Here is a 23696-nt window from a genome sequence, read left to right on the forward strand (position 1 = left end):
AATCCCAGAAAGTAGTTCATTAATCCAATATCCTTCATCTCGAACTCTGAAGTGAGGTTCTCCTTGCACATCCCTATGAGCTTCTTCGATGTTGTTGAAAAGAGATCGTTAACATATACTACAAAGATAAGTGGCTCACCATCAATTGGTACATAGTACAAGTTGGACTCCACCTCACTCTTGGTGAAGCCCAATCCAAGTAGTTACCCATCAATCCTAGATTACCATGCGAGGTGCCTTCCGTAAGTGCATATGAGACCTTCTTTAGTGTGCATACAAGGGACACCCTCCCATGATCTCAAATTCCCAAGGCTGCTCAATATATACCTCTTCCTCAATTACCCCATTAAGGAAGGCAATCTTCACATCCATCTGATGAATCCTCCACCCCATCTTTGAGGTAATAGATGTAATTGCCTTGATAGATGCATATATGATGACGAGTGTAATTGTCTTCGCGTAATCCACTCCCTCCTTCTAGGGGAACCATCTATTGCATGCTTTATCTTGTATTCCAATCCTCCATCTTGAATCTCTTCGAGATCTCAATAGCATACTTGTATTTCCCTAGGAAAATCTCTTCGGGTTGTTGCCACACCACCAATCCCAAAAAATAGTGCATCAATCCAAAATCCTTCATCTCGGACTTCGAAGCAAGGTCCTCCTTGCACATCCCTTTGAGATTCGTCCACCTTGTCAAAAAGAGGTCATCAACATATACTACCAAGATAAGTGGCTTACTGTCAACTGTTACATAGTACAAGTTGGAGTCCACCTCACTCTTGGTGAAGCCCAATCCAAGTAGGTACCCATCAATCCTAGGTTACCATGCGAGGTGCCTGCCTTAAGTGCATATTAGGCCTTCTTTAGTTTGCAATGTGCACAAAAGGGACTCCCTTCCATGATCTCAAATTCTCAAGGTTGCTTAATATACACCTCTTGCTTAATTACCCCATTGAGGAAGGCAATCTTCGCATCCATCTGATGAATCCTCCACCTCATCTTTGAGGTAATAGATGTAATTGCCTTGCTAGATGCATATTTGATGACGAGTGCGTATGTCTCCTCGTAATCCACTCCCACCTTCAAGGAGAACTATTTGCTACTTGCTCTATCTTGTAGATTCATCGAGAAGTGACCACTGAGTTTCCCTTAGGCCTATTGAGAAATCTAGTGGCAGATAAATTAGAGGGATTTCTCATAACTTGATAATTACTTGGAAATGTTTGTTGGCTTCTTATTAAATTTAAGTTCTTCGTCAAACAATTACCAAAATATACAAAACATGAAGATCACAAGAGACAAATAACACAAGAAATTAGGCTCCAAGCCAGGGAAAAACCCCACAAGGGGGAAACCCAACAAATCCTCTTCTTATAGAATCATATCAAAGTGAGATATCCAAGACCCAAGACTAATACAAGAATCCAACCTCCAAGATACCAAGTGAAGCCCTCCAAATTCTGCATCATCATGGTACAATCCATCAATCTCAATAAGAGGAGATAGCATCAATCTTAGCCACATTAACTTGCACCAATCCTAGCTTATATGCTACATGGAACTCAGCTTTATCTAAGATTATCTACCACAGAGAACTCGCATTTATCTCAGATCATCTCTCTTAAAGCACTCACATTTATCTCAGATCATATGCCACAAAGAGCTCGCATTTATCTCAGATATATAACGCGAGAAACTCATATTTCTTTGCAGATATATGGCCTCAGGAACTCGCAAGTATCCACAAGAATGTAGCCTCTAAACTTCGCATATCTTCACTTCAGAACTCATCATAGAAAAACACCGAAAGTTTCTTACCATTTGGAGGATGTATGCCAATATATAGTTGTTTTCACATGCGAAAAGACACATCTTTTGAGTGAGCCGACTTGTCATCATGGAGGGCCGACTTGGCTTCTTGAGGTGAATTGACCCAAGTTACATTTTTGAAATTTCTTTTTCCTTTTTCTTTACAAGAAGTCCAAATAGGATTTTGACTCAATTACAATTCTTTGACTCAATAAATCCTAGAAGCGTGAAGAACATGCTTTGACTAGAAATAAACATAATAAATTATAATAATAATTTCTTTTTCATCTTCTTGCTTTTACATGTACAACTACAATGATAATTATGAAGACCCAACCTAGTTACTTTTCCAACTACTCAACAAGATACTCTCATAAGAAGAGTTCAAGTTGATAAGCATCATCAAGCGGCATCATAACCAACATTGTTAATTACAAAATAGCAAGGCCTTGACTGACAAACTCTATCTCTCCACTAGATCAGAGCACAATGCTGGGAGGCATATATTTGGACACTACCACAACCTCTCAAGGCACATACCGCATCCAGATGTTCACCAGGTATGTCCTTACAAGACTATTCTTATCTTGGATATCACCCCCATCCTCAAAGAATATCGGTCCTGAGGACTACTCTTATCTTGGATTCAAAGATTATCGGTCCTCGGGACTACTTCTATCTTGGATACCATTCCTCAAGGACCATTGGTCATAGATGCTTGTCCAATCGTCTGTTCTCCCTACCAGTACCTGAACTAGTATTACAACTGTTAGTCCTAGCCATAATGCATGACAGATGGAGAATACTGTGTCCCTCATCACTCTCTCTCAAGCAGGGAGGAACAATCACAATACTCATCAAAGCATCGACTACATGTTCTTCGGGGAGATCTGTTGTAGCTGCTTGGCTCCTATCATAAGGAGCTTCAACCTTCGTGGACCTTTCCAATCTTCACATAGCTCTAACATGTCATCAAGTTGTTTGTCAAACATCTTATGAAGCCAAACTTCTTCATCTTCTGAAATGATCGGAGAATCCACAGTAGAATTATTTTCAAACCAACGTTTTGAATCCCAAGTGGGATCCATCATCAGGGTAGAAGAATGATGATAAAAGAAGAGCAAACCGGAAGAATAAATACTAAGGAGGAAAAATTCAATGGAAGAACAACAGTCGGCTAGAACCCTAAATTTTATGAAAAATTAATTTTTATTTCATATTAAATGTTATATATTATTAATAATTATCATTTAAAATAAAATAAATTAATATAATAATAACTTAAACATTAATTAATATAATGTTAATAGGATAATGATCAACTATTTTAATTTATAAATAAACCAAATTAATAAATATTTGATTTTATTGACAATGAAATATAATTACTTATTAATATATTCATTTATATCTTAATAAAATGGCTAATATATAAATCAATAATAATTATTTTGTAATAAATAATCATGGATTACCCAAGGTAGATATTATATTAAAAATATTAATTTTATATATTAATTAATTAATAATATTTATTTAATATCATCAATTATATTTATTTATTTAATACATTAATTAAATAAATTTATATAATTATAATAACTTATATTTATTTAATAAATTTATTAATGCCTTCCTAGACCGAATCAATCAGTTGCTGATATACAATGATATCAAAACTCTTCTCCTTCTCAAAGGGTTTTATGATTGATTTGTCATCTTTTCTAGTTGAGACAGGTAAACTTTACCCTTTTAAATTGTGCTTTCTTTGCTGCCTTCTAAATGATTTTGTTTGATGCATTCTCTTTTCTTGTCTTTGTGCTTTGCTATGTTCTTCCAAATCTTCCATCTGTTAATCAAGCTTAGACGGATCTTGTCTTGAACTGCAATCTTCGTTAGAAGACAATGAAAGAACAAAAGGCAAAGCACATATACAAAAATAGCAACAATAATAATTAAAGAAAGTAGATACTTATCCTTTTGATGAGTGTCAACTTCCTCTGAATTTGGACCTTTTTCATCAAACCTTTTCCTCACATTAACATTATGTTATACCTGTCATTCTCAAGAACTAGGTTTTTCTTTTCATGGAATAGGAACCTTAAACCTTTGTTCAGCTCAGGCAAACCACTGAGAAGTATTAAGAATAATAAAGAAGTTACAAAGAGGAAACTTCGGGCTCCATCTAATCCATACAAAGGGAATTCTGACTTCATTCATGAGAGCTACAAGAATTTGATTTTAGTATGCCACAGAGATACAATTTTGATTTTCCATAGTGATGATGACTCGTATGATAACTATGTCTTATGCTGGAACTCTTCTTTCAACAGGACTCCATCTTTCTTTGAGGATTAGTTCAATTAGAGCCCTCCGTATGGATATCAATAGGTTGATATGGAGAGAATACTTATTTGTCAAGAGTGTCCTTTATACTGTTCTGAAGAGTCTTCTTGTTACATTAATGCTTTCAAAGGTGACAGCCTCAAGAGTGAGTGATGATTGCTAGAAGATCTCGGGATCTTCTCCTTCTTGCCTTTGATAGAATAACTTCAGATACAACTGCTGTAGAGATATTTAAATATAACAACAAAATGTGATCTTCAAGCTGCCTTTCTTTCACCTTAGCTCTGATACGATTTTGAGAAATGTAGAGGCAGATAAATTAGAGTGATTTCTCATAACTTGATAATTACTTGTGAATGTTTGTTGGCTTCTTATTAAATTTATGTTCTTCTTCATCAAGCAATTACCAAAATATACAAAACGTGAAGATCACAAGAGACAGAACACAAGAAATTAGAAACCCCACAAATCCTCTTCTTATAGAATCTGATCAAAGTGAGATATCCAAAATCCAAGAATCCAACCTCCAAGATGCCAAGTCAAGCACTCCAAATTCTGCATCATCATGGTAGAATCCATCAATCTCAGTCACAGGAGATAGCATCAGTATCAGCCACAGTAACTTGCATCAATCTTAGCTTATATGCCATAGGGAACTCGCTTTTATCTCAAATCATCTGCCACAGAGACCTCACATTTATCTCAGATCATTTGCCACAGAGACCTCACATTTATCTCAGATCATTTGCCACAGAAAACTCGCATTTATCTGAGACGTATAACACAGGAAACTCACATTTATTTGGAGATATATGGCCTCAAGAACTTGCAAGTCTCCACAAGAATGTAGCCTCTGAACTTTGCATATCTTCACTTCAGAACTCAGCACAGAAAAAGCACCGAAAATTTCTTACCATTTGGTGGAGGATGTATACCAATATATAATTGTTTTCACATGTGAAAAGACACATCTTTTGAGTGAGCCGACTTGTCATCCTGGAGGGTTGACTTGGCTTCTTGAGGTGAATTGACCGAAATTACATTTTTTATTTTTTCCCTTTTTTCTTTACAAGAAGTTCAAATAGGACTTTGAGTCATTTACAATTCTGACTCAATAAATCCTAGAAGCATGAAGAACATACTTTGACATGAAATAAACATAATAATAATAATTTCTTTTTCTTCTTTTTGCTTTTACATGAACAAGTACAATCATAATTATGAAGACCAAACCTAGTTACTTTTCCAACAAGGCCTTAGAACTATCTCCCACACATTGTTCCTCATGATGGAACTATATTCTTCCACCATGGTGTCTCGCCAAACCTGTTCGTTTGCTACCTCCTCAAAGGTAGAAGGCTTAGACTCACTGATGTTGTTTATCAAGGCCACATAATTGGAAAATATGGCTGGTGGTCTACACTTCTTGAAGGTCATGCTGGGAGCCTCCACATGCTTCTTCGCATCCCTCAAGGTCTACTCGGTCCATTTTGACCTCTTCATGGTAGAGCTTGCAGGAACATCTCACTCCTCGTCCTGATTAGAAGACTGTGATCGTGTTGGTCCTTTCTCAAATTTCAGAGCCTCTTGCTCTTGATCCTTTGCCATTGTTGGACCAGTGTCATGTGGCATCCTAAAGTTCCTATCATTCTCAAATATGACATCTCGTCTAACTACTATCTTCCTTTGGCTTGGAACGTAAACCCTGTAGGCCTTTGAGATCTCATTGTATCCAACAAAAATCCCTCTCTCAAATGAGGGTTACAACTTAGTCCTCTTCTCTAAAGCAATGTGGACATACATTAGGCTACCGAAGATGCAAAGATGGCTCACCTTCAGTCTCACTCCTGTAAATTCCTCCTTAGGAGTCTTGGCCTCCACTGCCCTACGATGACTCCTATTCTATAGGTACACTGTTGTGTAACAAGCCTCTGCCCATAAGAACATAGGCAAGTTTTGATCATGGATTATTGCCTTTGCTGCTTCAACATTAACCTCGTTCTTCCTCTTTGCCATTACATTTTGTTGTGGATTATAGGGCACTGTTTGTTCTTTCTTGATTCCTACCTCTCTGCAGAAACCATCGAACTCATTGGAGGTATACTTCCCCCAATTATTTGATCTATGAAGATCCCAAATTGACTACACCAAGAGATAGACTCCATTGTCATGGAACTACAAATCCTGGAATGCACCAAATCCAACACTCCATTGGACTTGGTCTCACTGTTAGGCAACAATGCTTTAGCATGGTTGCTAAATGTACATCCTTTGCACTCACCATCCTCCTTCACACTAAACTCTAAAATACCAGTGGCCATCTCCCATAATAGTGGTAGATCCCTATAGTCTATATGCCCCATCTTCTTGTGTCGCAACTCACTTCGGTTGTCACTATCATGTACAATGGCCATCACTGGCCGTCCTCTCAACAAATACAAGCTGCTCTCTTTGTTTCCTATCACTCGCCTCATGATAGGATCAATGCCTTTCGGCCTGGCAAATACCTCACTCTTGTGAAATTGACCTAAAGTTATTTACCCTCCATAGTTGAAATGGAGAGCAAGTTCTCTCCAACCTAGGTACATACAATACTTCCTCCACCTCCTTAGGACTCCTAGAGTCTGTTGAAGAAAGTGTAACTAGGTTCGGTCTTCATAAATGTAATTTTGATCTTTGTACTTGTAAAGGAAATGAATTATTATTTTTGTCATTATTAAGAATGGGTTTCTTGCCCATTTGATAGGTCAAGCACATGTTTAAGTGCTTCTAGGAAAGTGAAAGACTCAAGTGTAATTGTTAAAGACCCATGTGGGCATGTTACACTATGTAAATTTATGTATTAGAGACAAAGAAATATGTCAATAGGTGATCCTCCAAAGCAAAGACACGTCTCCCCTTCATGTCGACTCAAAAATGAATTTTTATGCACAAAAGTGAAGTTGGCCTCACCAGTTGACCAAGTCAGCCCAAAAGAGGAAGATCGACCACTATATATAGGGCAACTTGTTCTTATTCAAGAACCAATTTGACTAGCTCTATAAGTCAGCGAGAAATAGGTGTGAAATAGAAGGAAGAAGCCTTAAAGGGCAAGCGAAGAAGGAGAGGCAAGAAAAGGCAAGTGTTATCTTTGTTTTGGGCTGATCTCATTCACATGTGCGAAGGAAAAGGAGGACATTCTGCTGTTGCAACAAGTCAGAAATTGTAGTCCTCCAAAAAGTTTCAATTGTGCTAAAAAGAGGCTTCAAATAAGCCTCCATATTAAGCGAAGTGGGCCCCACCTCAAGCGAAGGAAGGGAGCATGCTAGAAGGACGATCTTGTGCCAAAATCAGCCACACGTGCGAGGAGAAATCAGAGCTGCAGTAGGGTAAGAGGATCAATCCCTTGACTTGGAAATATCTATCAAGAAAGGTCTCATTTTGTAGCCTAAGTGTCAAGGAAAGGGAAGATTACCAAGCGAAGTAGAGAAGGCATGGAAGACACCAAAAAGATGCCTCTAAGGAGACCTAGGGTTTCTATAGTTGTCGGAAAGGGAGCAAAGGAAAGTGCCATCAGTTTCTGGAAGAAGTTCGAGGGAAGAGATCAAGGTGCAGTGTAGAAGAAGGCTTTGATTGAAGCACACAAGGGAAGGTACAAAACATAGACAATGTCTTGTGTTTGGAGGATCTACTGGTCAAGGGTCTAGGGTTTGGAATTTGTCAATTTAAGCTTCAATAAGAGAAGTTTGCATAAGGGTTTTCCTCTCTAGGAGAGAGGTTTTGCCTTGATTGAGAGCCAACATCTTGTGTTCTTGCCTTTTTTGTTTTTGGTAACTGTTTGATGAAGAAAGAGATCACACACTAATAATAATAAGAGAAGATTGTGTTAATAAGAAAAAGTAAAAAGTGCTTCACAAATAATTATCATCGTCAGAAGAATATCATTATAACCTAGATGCCCTAGATTCTTCAACATGGGATCGAAGCTAAGGTGACACATTAAGGAAGGGCGTCTCAAGAACACATAGAACATTGAAGCATTAAGATCAAAAAGCAAGGGCACAAAAAGGTTGAAGCATTAGATCTACAAGCAAGGTTCCGAATCCATCAAAGACAAGGAGGATTACCATCTCCTCTCCTAGATCCATCAAGAAGGACTACCAGTCTGGGAACAAAGAAAGAAGAAAGCCTTCCACCTAAAGGCTTCTATAAGATGGTTCATCCAAGAAGGGTTTATATCAAAGACTCATCATTTTCAAAGCAAGGTACTTAGATCCAGGCCCATCATTAAAGATCTCCATATCTATATAGTGAAAAGTTCTCATCACCAAGCAAGTCTCTCATAAGGTACCTTGAAGGAAGCATCTTGAAGAACTCCAAGATCTAAGAAGTCAAATCATCAAATCATCAAAGAAGCAACAAGATCTCTTCACAACAACTTTCTCAAGTAAGTACTTTTATGTCCTCTTCTGATCATATCAAAATGTCTTTTTGCAAGGAAAGCAACAAATTGGTTGGGACTGCTAATTTCTTACATGGAAAAAGAGGATTGATCTACCTATCAAAGAAAATGAACTTTTGGACTACATCAAAGGGAGTGTCACTGTTCCTGCTAAAGAACAAACTCAAGCCCTAGCAAAGTATAACCAGGATGAAACAAGGGCTCAAAGGATTCCGATAGAATCCATTAAGGACCGTCTCATTCCTTATGTCTCTAAACTTGGAACATCTAAAGAAATCTATGATAAGCTAGTGGAGGTATTCTCAGTTAGTACAGCAGGAGAAGTGATATCATTGTGTAATGAATTGTCGAAAATGAAGATATTCAAGGAAGAAGGAATAGTTTCCTACTTCATGAATGTCTTTGAGATGGGAGACCAATTGCAAAAACTAGGAGAAGTGATGTCAGACAGAGAGATGACAATTGTGGTGCTCAATTTATTACCTGAGGAATGGGGCAACTTCACATCAAGTATATATGCCAAGAAGGAAGCCACCCCGTTGAATGAACTATTGTCTCTACGCAAAAATGAAGATACTCGACTCAAAGCCAAGGATGATGTGGGATCAAAGGAGCAGGCATTTGCTGCTATGGCCAAGAGAAAAGGGAAATTTGGCAAGTTTGGTCCACAGAGAAAGGGTACAAGAAATATGTCCAAAGTCCAATGCTTTGGCTGCCAAGAGTATGGACACTATAAAAGGGATTGTGCTAAGTTCAATAAGGACAACAATAAGAGGAAACGAGAACAAGCCCACATTACCCAAGAAGTGAAAGAAGAAGAAAAGAAGTAGAAGCAATGTTTTAAAACTCCGACTCCGACTCCGACTCGGTATCGACTCGGCCGGCTCGATTTCAATGACTCGGTCGTTGTAAAAAATACATTAAATATTTTTTTTTTTTATAAAAACACATAATTTTAAAGATTTTCCTTCATGTTTCCAAACACACAGCATTAGAATATAGATAGAAGACAACATATTATCAAAGTAGGCTCATGAATATATCCATTATATCAAAATGGCATCCATTGCATTGTCCAATACATACACGATGATGATATAGAGATCAAAACAAAAACAAATAACCAAGGAGGCTATAAATGGCCTCTACAACAAAACTCTGTGACCAGTACTACTGGCTACTGCTAGAGTTGCCAACATCATCTGGCTCAGTGTTACTTGGGAGCGGGAGCGAAAGTGGGGAGCAAGAGCGAAAACGGGAGCTGGAGCGACATTTTCAGAAGCTCCTGGTTTGGGAGCGAATCTTGGAGAAGTTCGACAACCAATGTCACTAACATCAAGGTACAAAGAGGGATTGGTGCTCTTGGTTAAATATGAGTTCCATACCCTAATACAGGACAAAATTCAATGGAAACATTGCAATCCTCCAATCCTGAAATCCTGAAAATCTGATAAGTCTGCTGAATTTTGAATGAAATCTGAAATTCTACTTTCTCCATATGAAATCCAATGAGGCCGGAACCACTCTCAAACATCGTGAGTCATTTCATGGTAATGTTAAAAATTTAAGTAAAAGGATGAAAATGAAGATTAAGGAGAATGTCACTTTTACTTTAAGACTTTAACATTACCATGAAATTTGAGTAGCATATCAATACTAGGAGAGGTGAATGGACCCCAAATAGCACTTAACCAATTTAGAAAACACCTTGGAGTCCCCAACAATCAGCTAAATGTTAAAAAGTTAAATTTTTTTTAGAAAAATCGCTGTTTTTTGTGGGGACTGGCTAGATTTAATGACTCGGCCGAGTAGATGTGGAAACGGCCGGGTTGACCGAGTCATGATTGACTCGGCCGAGTCATGCAATAACTCGGCCGAGTCAGTCATGACTCGGCCTCCCGAACTGGTTTTTCTGCCGAGTCATAAAATTCTTCAATGACTCGGATCAACTCGGCCGTTTCGGATTCGATTCGGCCGAATTTTAAAACTATGCTACCCATAAGTCAATTTGGGTTAGTTAGGAATCAGAATTCCTAACCAAGGATAGACATCAAGGTAATGATAAGTGCAATTGGAATCTGCTAACAAGCGTATGGAAATGTTGATTTTGTAGCTTCGGAAGGTCTTTTGCATAGGCTTTTGTCTAGCATGCAAGGGAAGTCCTCTATTGTTCAAGTAGAGCAACTAATATGATCTCGTTTCTACGTTTTAACTTAGGAAAAAGTACATTGATTAATTAGTTAATTAATGTTGACTTTGGGCTAATGCTTATGTAACAATAAATATTAAATTATTAAAGAGTCTTAGATCTCACCAGTTGATCTAAGAAAGCTGAGATTTAATCTTAGCCATCTATTACTTTGGAGATTAGGGATTTGGCACATGAAGAAATTATAAAGAGAACCTATGTGAGAGGATGAAGACACCTTAAATTGTTATTGTTAAGAGAGCAAGTTTCTCAAGGACTGAGAAACTGCAAGACCGAAGAGAAGGGAAAAGGATTAAAGCAAGAAAATTTTAAGTGAAATTTTCGAGGCAAAGCCTAGGAGATAAGGACCAAATTGCAATGTTCAAGTTTATGTGATTGGAGTTGTTTGTTTATACAGGAAGATTCACAAATATGAATTTTAATGTCGACGTTTCACAGCCACTATCCTGGTCCATTGTCAAGACATGAGAAATTGTTAAAGAGGCGGGTCAAGTTTTGGAGGGAGGCCAAATTATCTAGGGACCATTTTTTCTCTATTGCACAGAGGTTATACAAAGGGAGAAAGAGGGGCCGAGTTTAGCTGGTAGAGGAGGCTGATTTTCTTGGGCCAAAATCTTCAAGTGGGCCAAATTCTAGGAGGGGGGAATTCCTTGAGGTCAATTTTCCATAAGAACCAATATCAAGTTCCAACAATTGTAATTTTTGTATGTATTCTCTGTGGGTCTAGACCCTAATTTGCCTGAGTAATATAAAGTGAAGGAAGTTAGTTTTGGGAAGAATTTTTCTATTGTAGTGAGATTGATTTCCCCATTTTTATTGCCGCTACAAATTTTTATTTCAAAAAGGTAAAATACCAGTGATTTTATTTTTTATCAATTAATTCAGATCGGGTATTAGAGATTTAACATGGTATCAAAGCAATAGAAACTTTTTTGCGGAGATCATACAACATAAGGGTTTTACAACAACAAAATTATTTTACCAGCGGAATTTTTATTTTGTAACAAGGGTTTTGTGGTTGAAACCAATTTGGTGAGATGGCATAATCAAGTTTGTTGTTTGAAGACAAGTTACACTTCTTCATTTCTCTCAAGAATTTCCATCCTCCACATGAATGTTAGTTGCATTTATACTTACAACTCTTGTTCTAGTAGCCCTGCATGAACCCATATAGATATTACTCAAGAAAAATCAAAATATAACATTAAGTCAAACAGCACATTTCAAGAAGGCTCTTCATCATGACATCTTGTTCGCTTAAATTATCAGCATCCTGTATTTTCACATCTCCAAGGCCTTTCTAGGTGTCAAGGGTCCTTTGATCTTTTTGGTCCTTTGTCGAAATTCTAGTGCCTTCTTCCAAGAAATGTCTTTAACAAATCTATCAGATGTTGATTCCTAGAGTCCATGGTGTCCTTTTATTCCTAATCTCTTTCCCACATGCTTCTTTATAGATTCTCTTGTCAATCACCTCATACTTCATTTGAGGATATTTCTCATGTTGACCTTTTTCAGTGTGAACCATACTTTCATGCATATCCTAATGAAAGAGATATCATCTTATTCTTGACCATGCTTCCAGAGCAACTCCCCATGCTTACAAATGATGACATGACTCTAACTGGAAACATAGATGCATACATACCTCATCTTAGTTCTTTCCATGATCATCTCAACTTCCTTTGACAACTTACTAGATTGAGATTACCTCAATCTCTGTTGCTTTTCCATAGCTTTCCTTGTCTACATATCATCCTTTTCTTGAATCCCCCATAAGTGGGATTCCTATCAACACATCTGCTTTTCCTGGAAGTCCTGAACCCTCTATTTTAGATTCCACTGGAGGATCTTTGTAGTCCTCCTGCAAATACTTCCCTATGCTGATGATAATGACCTTCTAAGATGATTCTTCTTGATCATGATCATTTCTTTATGCATTGACGAGGTCATTCAATGGCTACATCCTTCCTACATGAATATCTTTATCTGAGTTATCTCTGCAAAATGCTCCTATATTCCTGAAGATGCCATTCTCATAAACCATGCATTCTATCCTACTGCTACATGTTTCTTTGATATCCAAAACTTTAAAGAAGACTTATGTGAACAGATTGATCTCAATCATAGTAGAGATCTCTGGAGGGTCATCCTTCTACTAGGAAGTACCATGGGCCAATGGTTTATCAAAACCATGGACCTATAAACCACCAACCATAACTTTTTTTACAAAATGATACATGAATTCTTTTTGATCCAGTAAAATTATCAGTAACAATTTTTGTTTGTTTGTTTATTATTATTTTTTTTATGAAATTGTTTTGGCCAATACCATGGGCTCTTAACCTGGCTCTGATACCATGTTGAATTCTTTCTTATTTTCATATCTCGGTAATAATTGCCTTATGATCAATAATTACACACTTGAAAAATTTTCAACTTTAATTTTGTTTTTATGATTGAGTAAACATTATTAGTTATTAGATTGACATAATCGGGATGTCTTTTCAATAAGACATATCTTTTTAATTAATTATTGATTATTTATATTTATATTATATTTTATATTATATATATAATATAATATATAAATATGTATTGTTGTACATAATATAATATATAATATACATTGTTGTCTGGAAGGGAATGCCTTCTGCTGCTATGTAAAACATCAACAGCGGATTCAATCCTGCATCAGAAATTGCGCACATGATACATTATCATATTTTTTCACCAGACAGTGTAGTTGTGCCAACAATTCTCCTGCTTACCTTTTCTCTGCACTTTATCATACTTACAATATGTGCTGAAAAATCCTTTGCTCATGTTCAATAAACATCTGAGCTTTTGAACTTTGTCTTAGGGAGGTTGTGAAAATATTGAATTAGAATAACTAATCTGAATTTAGTCTTCCTCCTGCAAATATTCAAATAATGGAAATGGACTTCAATACGTTTCTTCTTGCATGTATTACTGCATTCTTTGCAAATTGAATTGTACTTTGGTTATCACAAAATGGCATTGTTGCCTTTTCCAATGTAAATCTAATTTCTATAAAATATTCATCAATGAATGTTGGCACTTGCTGCAGGCCATAAGGCACCTTCTGTAATTTTCACACAAGAGTTTCTTCTCCAGGTTGTGCGAATTTCATTGGTTGCTCCATTTACTCTTCTTCCTCTATCCATCCCTTCAAGAAATGCTCTTCATATCCATTTGATGAACTGTCCATCCAAATTGCGACGCAAGAGGCTAGAGCTAACACGGTTTTAATCTTGCCTTGTACTTGATCTATACCATCTGATTTTGTGCTTTTTCTTGTCCACCTTTTTGCATCCAATTGCCTTTTTGGCCTCGAGTAACTCTGTATGATTCCATGTTTGGTTTCTCTAGGTGAAACCTATTTTAGTCTGCCTAGCTTTGCAACATTCTTCCTTCTCTCCTACTTATTCAAAACTCTGGTTATACAGACCTCATCATGATGTGTGAAAATGATTGATGGTTGCTTGTACATGCACACTTTTTTCTCAGTTGTGCATATTCTGCTTCCACTTGTATCTGCATCTGTCTCTGCATTTTTACAGCTTCACTATTCTCTGGTTTTGAACTAGGTTCTTCAGCTATTTTCATGTACAATTTTGTTTTCTTCTGTGCTGCTTTGCTACATTTTTTCTTCTGCTTCTTCAGCAGGTTCCTGTTTGCTAGTTTCTTCAGCTGCTAGGTAATTCTGCTTGATTCCACTATATTGCCTAGGCTTTCCTTCTGCTGCCTTCTTTTATCAAATTCTGGTCATCAAGTTCCTACAATCGATAGGATTTTGATTGTCTTCATAACCCCAAAGGATACCTTTGTGCCCACTATCTGCTAGCTCAGGTTTCTGTGCTCTTTGGGAACATGTGCATAAGCTGTGCTCCCAAGAATGTGTAAATGCTTGATTGTAGGCTTGTGCCCATTCCAAGGTTTCTGTGGAGTCCTATTGCATAAAACTTTTGTTGGTCTACTACTCATCAATTATACTGCGTGGTTTACTTATTACTAAAAATTTCATCTGTGCAGAATGTTTCCCCAGGAGAGGGTGTGGCATTTCATAGATCTATCATTTTGCCAAGAAATACACAAAATATCAATGCTGAATTGTTTCCTGCTTATTTTCTGATTCTGAATATCTGAGAATGAAGGATTTTTGTGTAGGTTTGTAGACTAAGCAAAGTCAAGTACTTGAACTAATCTTGATAAAATGCAGGTAGCAATGACACATCCATTGGCAGTTACAAACTGCAATATTGATATGGAGAGCCTGATATCAGATCAAAACCGGAGCATAGCCACTCTGGCTATTACTACACTGTTGAAAACAGGAAATGAGTCGAGTGTGGATCGTTTGATGAAGCAAATCACGAATTTTATGTCAGATATAGCGGATGAGTTCAAGATTGTTGTTGTAGAAGCTATTCGATCTCTGTGCTTAAAGTTCCCACAGAAGTATCGAACACTGTGAGTAAATGGGAGTTTTTTGTTGTTCCATGTAAATATGTCTTCTTTGCTCATTTTCTTGGAGGACAGCTGGTAACTATGTTGTTTGTCGAATGATCTTTCAGAATGAACTTTCTAAGTAATATACTTAGAGAAGAAGGTGGATTTGAATATAAGAAAGCTATTGTGGACTCTATTCTTATTCTCATTCGAGATATCCCAGAAGCAAAAGAAAGTGGCTTGTCTCATCTTTGTGAATTCATTGAAGATTGTGAATTTACTTATCTTTCTACACAAGTAAGTGTTATCTACTGCATAAAACCTTAGCATTGTGTCATCAATTTTTGTTCATTCATTTTTCATTGTTTGTATTCAGTCTTTCTATTCCTCCAACTGATCACAGAAGTAGTGGTTGTCTATTCTGCTCCCTGATGTTGGAATATCATTAGGCCATATAGGCGTGGCAGCTAAAGATGTTGAAATGGTAACAAGTGTGAGAAATTTGACTTTGAGAGATTGAAAAGAATTTAGAAAAAATCTTATGGAGAGAAATATCCAAAAATGCAGTCCATGTATGACTATGCTTTGAACAAGTCAACTACAATGCACTATCCAAAATATTTTAATTAATCCATCTGCTTGACTTATTATCTCAGAAAATGTGCGGCATATTATTGATAAGGTATTTCTGTTGCAGATTCTTCATTTTCTTGGTAATGAAGGACCAAAGACCGCAGATCCTAGCAAGTATATTCGTTACATTTATAATCGAGTTATTCTTGAAAATGCAACGGTCAGGGCAAGTGCTGTAAGTGCACTAGCAAAGTTTGGGGCACTGGTTGAGTCTCTAAAGGTGCATATTCTGTATTTATATTTCGTATATAATGTCATCTTAAAGAACATGCATTGTAATCTATTGTTCTGATGATTATTCTGAAATATATGTTTATGTTCGTTGTCAATGTGCTGTACAGCCTCGCATATTTGTATTGTTGCGGCGGTGTCTCTTTGACAATGATGATGAGGTGAGTACTGCTATATCTTGGAGTGAAGCTAGTGCTAAAACTATGTTTGAGTTTGTTTTCTTGTTATATTTTGAAGTAAAATAAGTGCTAGGCTTGTGATTCTTTTTCATTGTTATGGTTGAATTGTTTCTCTTGTTATGTTTGAAGAGAAGAGTTAGTGCTAGGATGAAGGTTTGCACCTTATGTTGTGATATTCCACTATGTCTTTAAAATGTTTTGTTTCCTGGCTTAAAAATATTCTTTATGTTTTTTATATATATTAATGTGATGTTGTGCTGGTATCTTTTGTTCTCGTTGATCATATTGGTTAGCATAGCAGCATGAGACAATGAAAAGTTGCTTTAAATGAGAATGCAAAATCTAAATATAAATCTGTATTGGATCTGAGACAGGTTCGGGACCGAGCAACACTTTACCTAAATGCTCTTGGTGGTGATGTTTCTTCTGATAATGATGGAAGGGATTTGAAGGAGTTTATTTATGGTACCTTACACTTGCCACTAGTTAACCTTGAAGCAAGTTTACAGGCTTATGTAAGTAATTTTCTCAAGCTTTTGTTAAGTAATTTCTTACCATTTGATTATAGATGGATTGTTGACTTTCTTGTCCTTTGTATCTCTGAATGTATAGGAGGCTAGCGAAGAACCTTTCAACCTGTCTGCCGTTCCAAAAGAGGTTAAATCACAGCCCTTGGCAGAGAAGAAAGCCCCTGGAAAAAAGGCAGCAGCAACAAATGTTGGGCCCACTACTGTCACTTCAATTGGAGAAACATATGAAAAATTACTCGCCTCAATCCCTGAGTTTTCAGAATTTGGAAAACTTTTCAAGGTTGTTGGTTTGTAATTTTGAATTTGATTTAATACAACGGAAGCTGTTTTTGTTTGTCATACACTTATTCGGGTAGCATGTGTTATTTCCTGTGTTTGCAGTCTTCCCCACCTGTGGAGCTGACTGAGGCAGAGACAGAATATGCAGTGAATGTTGTGAAGCACATATTTTCTAACCATGTTGTGCTCCAGTATAACTGCACAAACACTATACCAGAACAAGTTTTGGAAAATGTAGGATTCTGCATGAACTTTCATGTTATGTTACTGTGCATAAATACAATTTAATTTTTACATGTGTATCCTTTTTGTAGTGTATGCCTCTCTAACGATTATCTCAGACATATCTATTTGGGTGCATAAAAATCTAAACCTTCCCAGATATTTTAATGTAATTATCTTCGAGTGTAGATTATCCATGATGGTTTTATCTATCTTTTCCATTTGCAAAATCTCATTTTCTTTCCTCGTTTGCAGGTTCATGTAATAGTAGATGCATCCGAGGCAGAAGAATTTTCTGAAGTGGTATCTAAACCTCTAAAATCATTGCCTTATGACTCACCCGGACAGACTTTTGTGGCATTTGAAAAACCAGAAGGAGCTTTGTCTACTGGGAAATTTTCAAATATGCTGAAATTTGTTGTGAAAGAGGTATTCTTCGGAACTTTTATGTCTTTGTAAACTCTCTAGAGACTAGCTTATTTTCTGTAAATTCACAAATATCATGATTTTCTGCCTGAATCAATTTGTTTAAGTATTATTTTAGGGTAGTAGGAAACAATAGCCTTGCTGCTCTAGTTTATCCAGCCAAAAACAACCCTGTTCTTAACAGTTGTTTGTGAGCATACTTTTGAAGAAAAATAGTCTCTAAACAAGAAAATGTGCTCCCATTCTTTTGAATCCAACATGGGTAGCTTCCAGAATAATGAAATGATATATACATATATAAATAAAATCCAACCTTGAAAGGTATTTTAGAAGTTGCACAGTTGGCAATGTATAGTTTGAAGCTAAGGGGACAGCTGAGGGTAGAGTTCCAGCACTGAATTGTTGGAAAACTGGAGGTGGTCAGAAGGTTTAAATTTAAGGGTATATTTTTTTCTTATCATGAATGTTGGAGCAGAGGTGATTATTGGCGTAAGTGGGGTGAAAGGAAACTAGTTCTCTGGTAACAGGTTACTGGCAAAAGAAAATAGGAGAGAAAATACAAGGGCTAATTCTCAATTGGAAATTAAGGTCTACACTGGTTGCTTGAAAGTTGTTGAGATAGGGTACCGAGGAAGTGTTTCCTAGTGCCTTTTTGCCCTTGGCCTAGGAAAACACATGAGAACACCTTTTTAGTAAGTGACTTTATGAGTTATTGAAGTCATGTGACTTAAAGTCACTTTATGTTTTCAAAGTGACTTTATGAGTAAAAGTACATGGTACCTTATATTATGAAAGTTACTTTATGTGGAAAAAGATACAAGGTACAAAGCAATATTAAAGTGACTAGGGAAGCTCTTAATGAAGGTGGGGGACATGAAAAAGGGGGGTCAACTGGACATTAGGTCCCCACCATTGATCTATGAGAGCTGAGATCTAATGTCAGTGATAGATCAAAGGGTTAGGGTTTCTCATTATGAGAGACCAAAAAAGGAAAAAGGCAAGGAGAACTCATTCATTTTTCTTCAAGTGTAGGTTGGAGAAGGAGAAGAGTTGGAGGCTGAGAGAGGTTCAAGGAGGAGGAGGACGCTGAGAGAGCTTCAAGGAGGAGGAGGCTGAGATAGCCTCTGCTGGTGGAGAGAATCTACAGCAAGGAGAAGGAAGGCTGTGAGAGCCATTATTTAAGGAGAGAAGCTACAGCATTGTGAAGGAGACCAAATCTCAGGCCAGAGTTTCAAGGCTAAGATAGCAGCACTCAGACCAATGAAAAGGGTAGAGTTCCAGCACTGAATTTGAGTGCAGATTCCATCATTCTGAGGCACAAAATTCAGTAAGGGTTTGCTGGACTGATAGATCTGAGTTTCCATGCCAAGAGACCACAAAGCAGCTTGGATCCCAAGGCAGAGATTTCTGGCTCAAAACCCGAGAAAGTTCAGTCATCCTCAGCATGATTTTTGAGGGAATGTGGGTCGAGTATCATTGTGGTTTTCAAGGGAGAGTCTGAGCATTAATTGCTGGGTTAATTGGCACGAAAATTAAAGAGTTTGCTGTCTGACAGCCTTAAATTTGAGGAAAATTTCAGGGCTGTTTAGCATGCAGTTCAAGGAGAAATTACAGAGTTTTCAGCGCAGAAGTGGAGGGTAATACTTGCTGAGCAGAGGTCTGAAATTCGAGGCAATAATTGCAGATCTCTGGCATGCAGTTTGAGGAAGGAAAAGGTCTGACAGAGGCACGAATTTCTGAGCAGCAGTTTGATTTCCTAGTAGGCTGAGCACAAGTTTCAAAGGAGAGATAAGTCCTTTGACATGTAATTTAATGCGGTAATTATTTCTCTGTGAAATGCAATAAAAACTCCTAGACTGGCTTTCCCATTTGGGTTTTTCCAGGGTATTATTTTGTCAGCTGAACTGTGTGTAAAGATCAGAGGTAGCCTAGCAGTGTTTTATTTTGAACGCACATTTATGTTTATATATCAGCTAATTGAAATGGGTTCTGGGCATTAAACTCTATGTGCAAAACAAACTAGACTGGAGGGGCTACGGGGACCTATAAATTTTCTACAAAAATGTACTTTTTCCATGGTAAAAGTGAGTGGGCTGAGATGTGTTATGTAACAAACAAAAGTGGCCATGTTTCAGTTAAACTGCCCTAACAAAGTTTTGGTAATCATATCTGCATATTAGAAATAGATGATCAACTAGATGTTACCTTAGTTTTTAATTCTATAAATTTAGGACACAATAGAGTTAAGTAAACCACTAGTCAATTTTTTTTAATTAACATCTATTTATAGCGCTTGCAAATGCACTTTTTCCACATAAGGCACATGCATGCTTTCCATGGTAAAAGTGTAAGTTTTGGGGTTGTATGACAAACAGAAGTGGAGATGCTCTGGATAAATGAGCCCTTGTTAAGTTTTTACACTTGTATATTCACCTTAGAAATAGACAATTCACGGGATTTGCCTTGGTTGTCACCTCTATAAACTTGGGCACAATAGAGCTAAGTGAGTCACCAGTTGAGTATTTGGATAGGTAGTTGTGGAGTGGGCTTGAGCATTGCATTGTTTTATGATTGCCTTTTTTTTTCAAAGATATATAAGTAGCTAGGTTTGGTCTCCTAGCTCTCGTGCATATGAATAAATTGCAGATACCAAGAATTATGGTGTTTCTCAAATTAAGCAGATGATTACCCAATTGCTCACTGATCTGATACTGACGAAGTCTGAATCTCTGCTGTTGCTTCTTCCTTGAGTTGATTGGACAGCAGAGAAGAAATAGGTGATCCTCCTGAAGGAAACTGGACAGGGACCCTGCAAGGACTCTGATCTAAATCTGAGAACCTCCCTCATAAAAGGAGCTAAACACCTTTGATATGGAAAACCCTTTGTTCCAGTATCATTATATGGTGGGAAGACATTTGTCATGTACATTTGATCATGCAAAAATTCAAATAGTTTTTTCCAAACATTTTTTCCAAAATAATCCATGCACAAGGAAGATCAACCAGAATAACATGAGTCAAGCTGCTTGTATATTCTAACTGAATGGAAAATAGGCTCAAATATGGCCGTTTCAGATTTGTAGATTTCAAAATGCATGCAACACATTTCTGTAGCAGGAACCATGTATAGCAAAATTGTAGTTTTTGCAAATTTAATGAGAAGTCTCTTCATGGTTCTTGTGGCATGTTTTTGCTTGGAATAGTTAGCAACTTAGCAGAGTGACACATGTTTCCATTTAAAAACCTAACCTGTGATTTCCTTTTATTATTGTGCTTCCCTAATTCTGGAGTTGATTTCTGTCAGAGATCATATACTTGTAATAATACGAGTCTTTGGATTTTTGTCAATCAACTTCTCCAAATTTTTATGTCAAAAGTCTTTTTTGATTTACTTTTTAAGGCCATATCAAACATGAATTCCTTGTTTTCTACACGGTTTTATTTCATTCACTTATTCATTTTTTGAATAATTTGTGCTATACCCTAGGAAATAAGAATCAATCCAGAAGATTATGAAAATTAAAATTTATTGGTGTAGTTGCTTTGTATTGTGTAAGATGCTTACTATCTTGGGATTTGGGGATGCTTGAGTGAAGGTTAGTTGGTTTAAAAGGTGGAACTTAAATGTGTGGATTGTCTTTCAGGTTGATCCTGCTACTGGTGATGTAGAAGAGGAGGGAGTTGAAGATGAATATCAACTTGAGGACCTAGAGGTTGCATTTTCCTTGTGATGATAAAGATGATATAGCTTAAGTGCCCATTGTTGTACCGGAGGACGAAAATGTACAAGTCTAATTACCCTCTTTTCATGTACAGGTGACTCCAGCTGATTACATGTTGAAGGTTGGAGTTTCAAATTTCAAAAATGCATGGGAGTCCTTAGGGGCAGACTTTGAACGTGTTGATGAGTATGGTCTTGGTGTGAGGGAAAGCTTGTCAGAGGCTGTACAGGCAGTAATCAGTCTTCTCGGAATGCAGGCTTGTGAGGTAAGATTCACGAGCTTGATTCTTTCTAGTACCTTGTACTCAAATTATTTGTGCCATCTTCTAGATATTGGCATCTTGCAATTCGTATTTGATGCATTTTTTGATTGTGACAGGGTACTGATGTTGTCTCAAGCAATTCACGTTCACACACTTGCCTATTGGCTGGTAGATTCATTGGCAATGTTCAAGTACTAGTTAGACTGTCGTTTGGCATTGATGGACCTAAACAAGTTGCTATGAAGCTTGCAGTGCGGTCGGAAGACCAATTTGTAAGTGATGCCATACATGAAATTGTTGCTAATGGCTAAGGGTGCAGATATCTTTCATCATTCCAAGCCGTTGGTTGATGAAGAAAATGCAAATACATTTGCTCTATCTGGTAGATATTTCCACAACTATATCAATTTTCCATAGTGTGCTAACTTAAGCACCTCCCCGAGAATATGCTTGTAGTGCAAATCATGCATTTTATTTTTGAGTTTATCCCAAATGGTGTTTCAAATAACCTGTGGAGGGCAGGTTAAAGCTATAGCTTCTTAGTACTTATTGATTCGTTTCATTTATGTTTTCCTTTTTAATATTGAAAGTGGGTTTTGAAGGAACAAAATGCTAATAATGCTGATGATTTTACCCGGAAGGGGTTTGTTCCATTTGAGGTTTATTGTAACAGTACATCATTCAAAGAGCTAGAGATGTAAGACTCTTGATATGGCACATATAAAGAGCTCTAGATCTGTAAGACTCTGGTATGAATTTTTCATATTTTACAGAACTTGTGGCATATTTAGTGGCAATAATTTTCTCTGAAGTTATTTGTTCGTTACTTGGCATCAGAGTTAGGTATATTTACAAATATTTGATATTACATGATTTCGTGATAACCTAGGACATCATATCCTTTGTATCTAATAATAATTTGATATTTCATGATTTATTGATAACTCAGAAAGCCATTCCAACTGAGAATAACAAAGCTTGGTTCATAACTACACCAATTTGGAGGAATTTTAGGAGGGCATTATTCCATTTCCGTAATCGGCAATTTGGCATGTGCTACATCCAAAAACTAAGTTTTGTTATATTGGCTTTTCTTAATAGTTCTGTTTTGGGCATGAGTATGGGTTCCCTGCACTTGGTGGAGGGATGTCTTGCCATTTTGATATAGTATTTGCTATCTATCTGAGCTTAAATTTTAAATGGATACCAAATTGCCTAAGTAGTTGCAATTGACAAACTTGCTATTATTTATTGTAGAGTTATTTGGTGACTGTTTTTAGTGGTAGTGTTTTTATTACTGAAAATGAGCTATATTGAAAGGTCATCTTCCCACTAATAAAGGAAACTAAAAACATAACAAATGGTCCCGTGGTCCCATGTATGGAGGCCAGAGAAGGGACAAATCTACTTTATACAATGACAGTAAAACCGAATATATAAAACATAGATTAAAATACTTTTAATATATGTAAACAACTGAGTGCGCTCTTTCACAAAGTATTTTAAAGAATGAACTTACATCCCATGCTGACCATCACTTGCATTACTCAAGCTGGAATCTGATTGCACTCTAGGTGGAATTAGATTTGTCATTCGAAAGCTTGGAATCCACCGCATATGATATCATCTTTTAATTGCAACATTAATGTTCCATAATTAAGAAGTTTCCAATTTTATCATTTGAGTTTATTTCTATGTGAAAAGCCCTTCCAAGCCCTCTAAAGTTCTACCCTATATGCCTGTCTCGACATTGTCCTCTCGTACTTATTCCAAATGATCTAGAAATTAAGATAAACGAAGGATGCACACAAACTAGATAGCTTTGCCTCCATTGGAATTAGATTCCACATATACCAGGGTTGCTCCTGCTGTGTGATAAGAAATCCCCTGTAGCTATTTCTCACCGTATCCCCTATTTTTGCAGAAGTTGTTAT

General features: G+C 37.0%; 1 protein-coding gene across 2 annotated transcripts in view; it reads left to right on the forward strand.

The window, feature by feature from the left end:
* LOC149258715 (coatomer gamma-2 subunit, putative / gamma-2 coat protein, putative / gamma-2 COP) overlaps positions 1 to 22573 on the forward strand; it is a 53388-nt gene extending 30815 nt beyond the window's left edge. For both annotated transcript variants that reach the window (XM_089416025.1, XM_089416019.1), the window contains 11 exons: positions 15049 to 15299; positions 15404 to 15575; positions 15976 to 16131; positions 16253 to 16303; positions 16696 to 16836; positions 16934 to 17131; positions 17233 to 17364; positions 17608 to 17781; positions 21423 to 21491; positions 21595 to 21765; positions 21879 to 22573. In XM_089416025.1, coding sequence (XP_089272151.1) covers positions 15049 to 15299; positions 15404 to 15575; positions 15976 to 16131; positions 16253 to 16303; positions 16696 to 16836; positions 16934 to 17131; positions 17233 to 17364; positions 17608 to 17781; positions 21423 to 21491; positions 21595 to 21765; positions 21879 to 22073 — 1710 coding nt within the window. In that variant the 3' untranslated portion in view covers positions 22074 to 22573. The remainder of the gene's footprint in view (positions 1 to 15048; positions 15300 to 15403; positions 15576 to 15975; positions 16132 to 16252; positions 16304 to 16695; positions 16837 to 16933; positions 17132 to 17232; positions 17365 to 17607; positions 17782 to 21422; positions 21492 to 21594; positions 21766 to 21878) is intronic.
* The last annotated feature ends 1123 nt before the right edge of the window (positions 22574 to 23696 follow it).

This window comes from Pinus tabuliformis, chromosome 6 (genome assembly GCF_031772625.1).
Source record: "Pinus tabuliformis cultivar Carrire ecotype Pingquan chromosome 6, CPIR1, whole genome shotgun sequence".
Lineage (NCBI taxonomy): Eukaryota > Viridiplantae > Streptophyta > Pinopsida > Pinales > Pinaceae > Pinus > Pinus tabuliformis.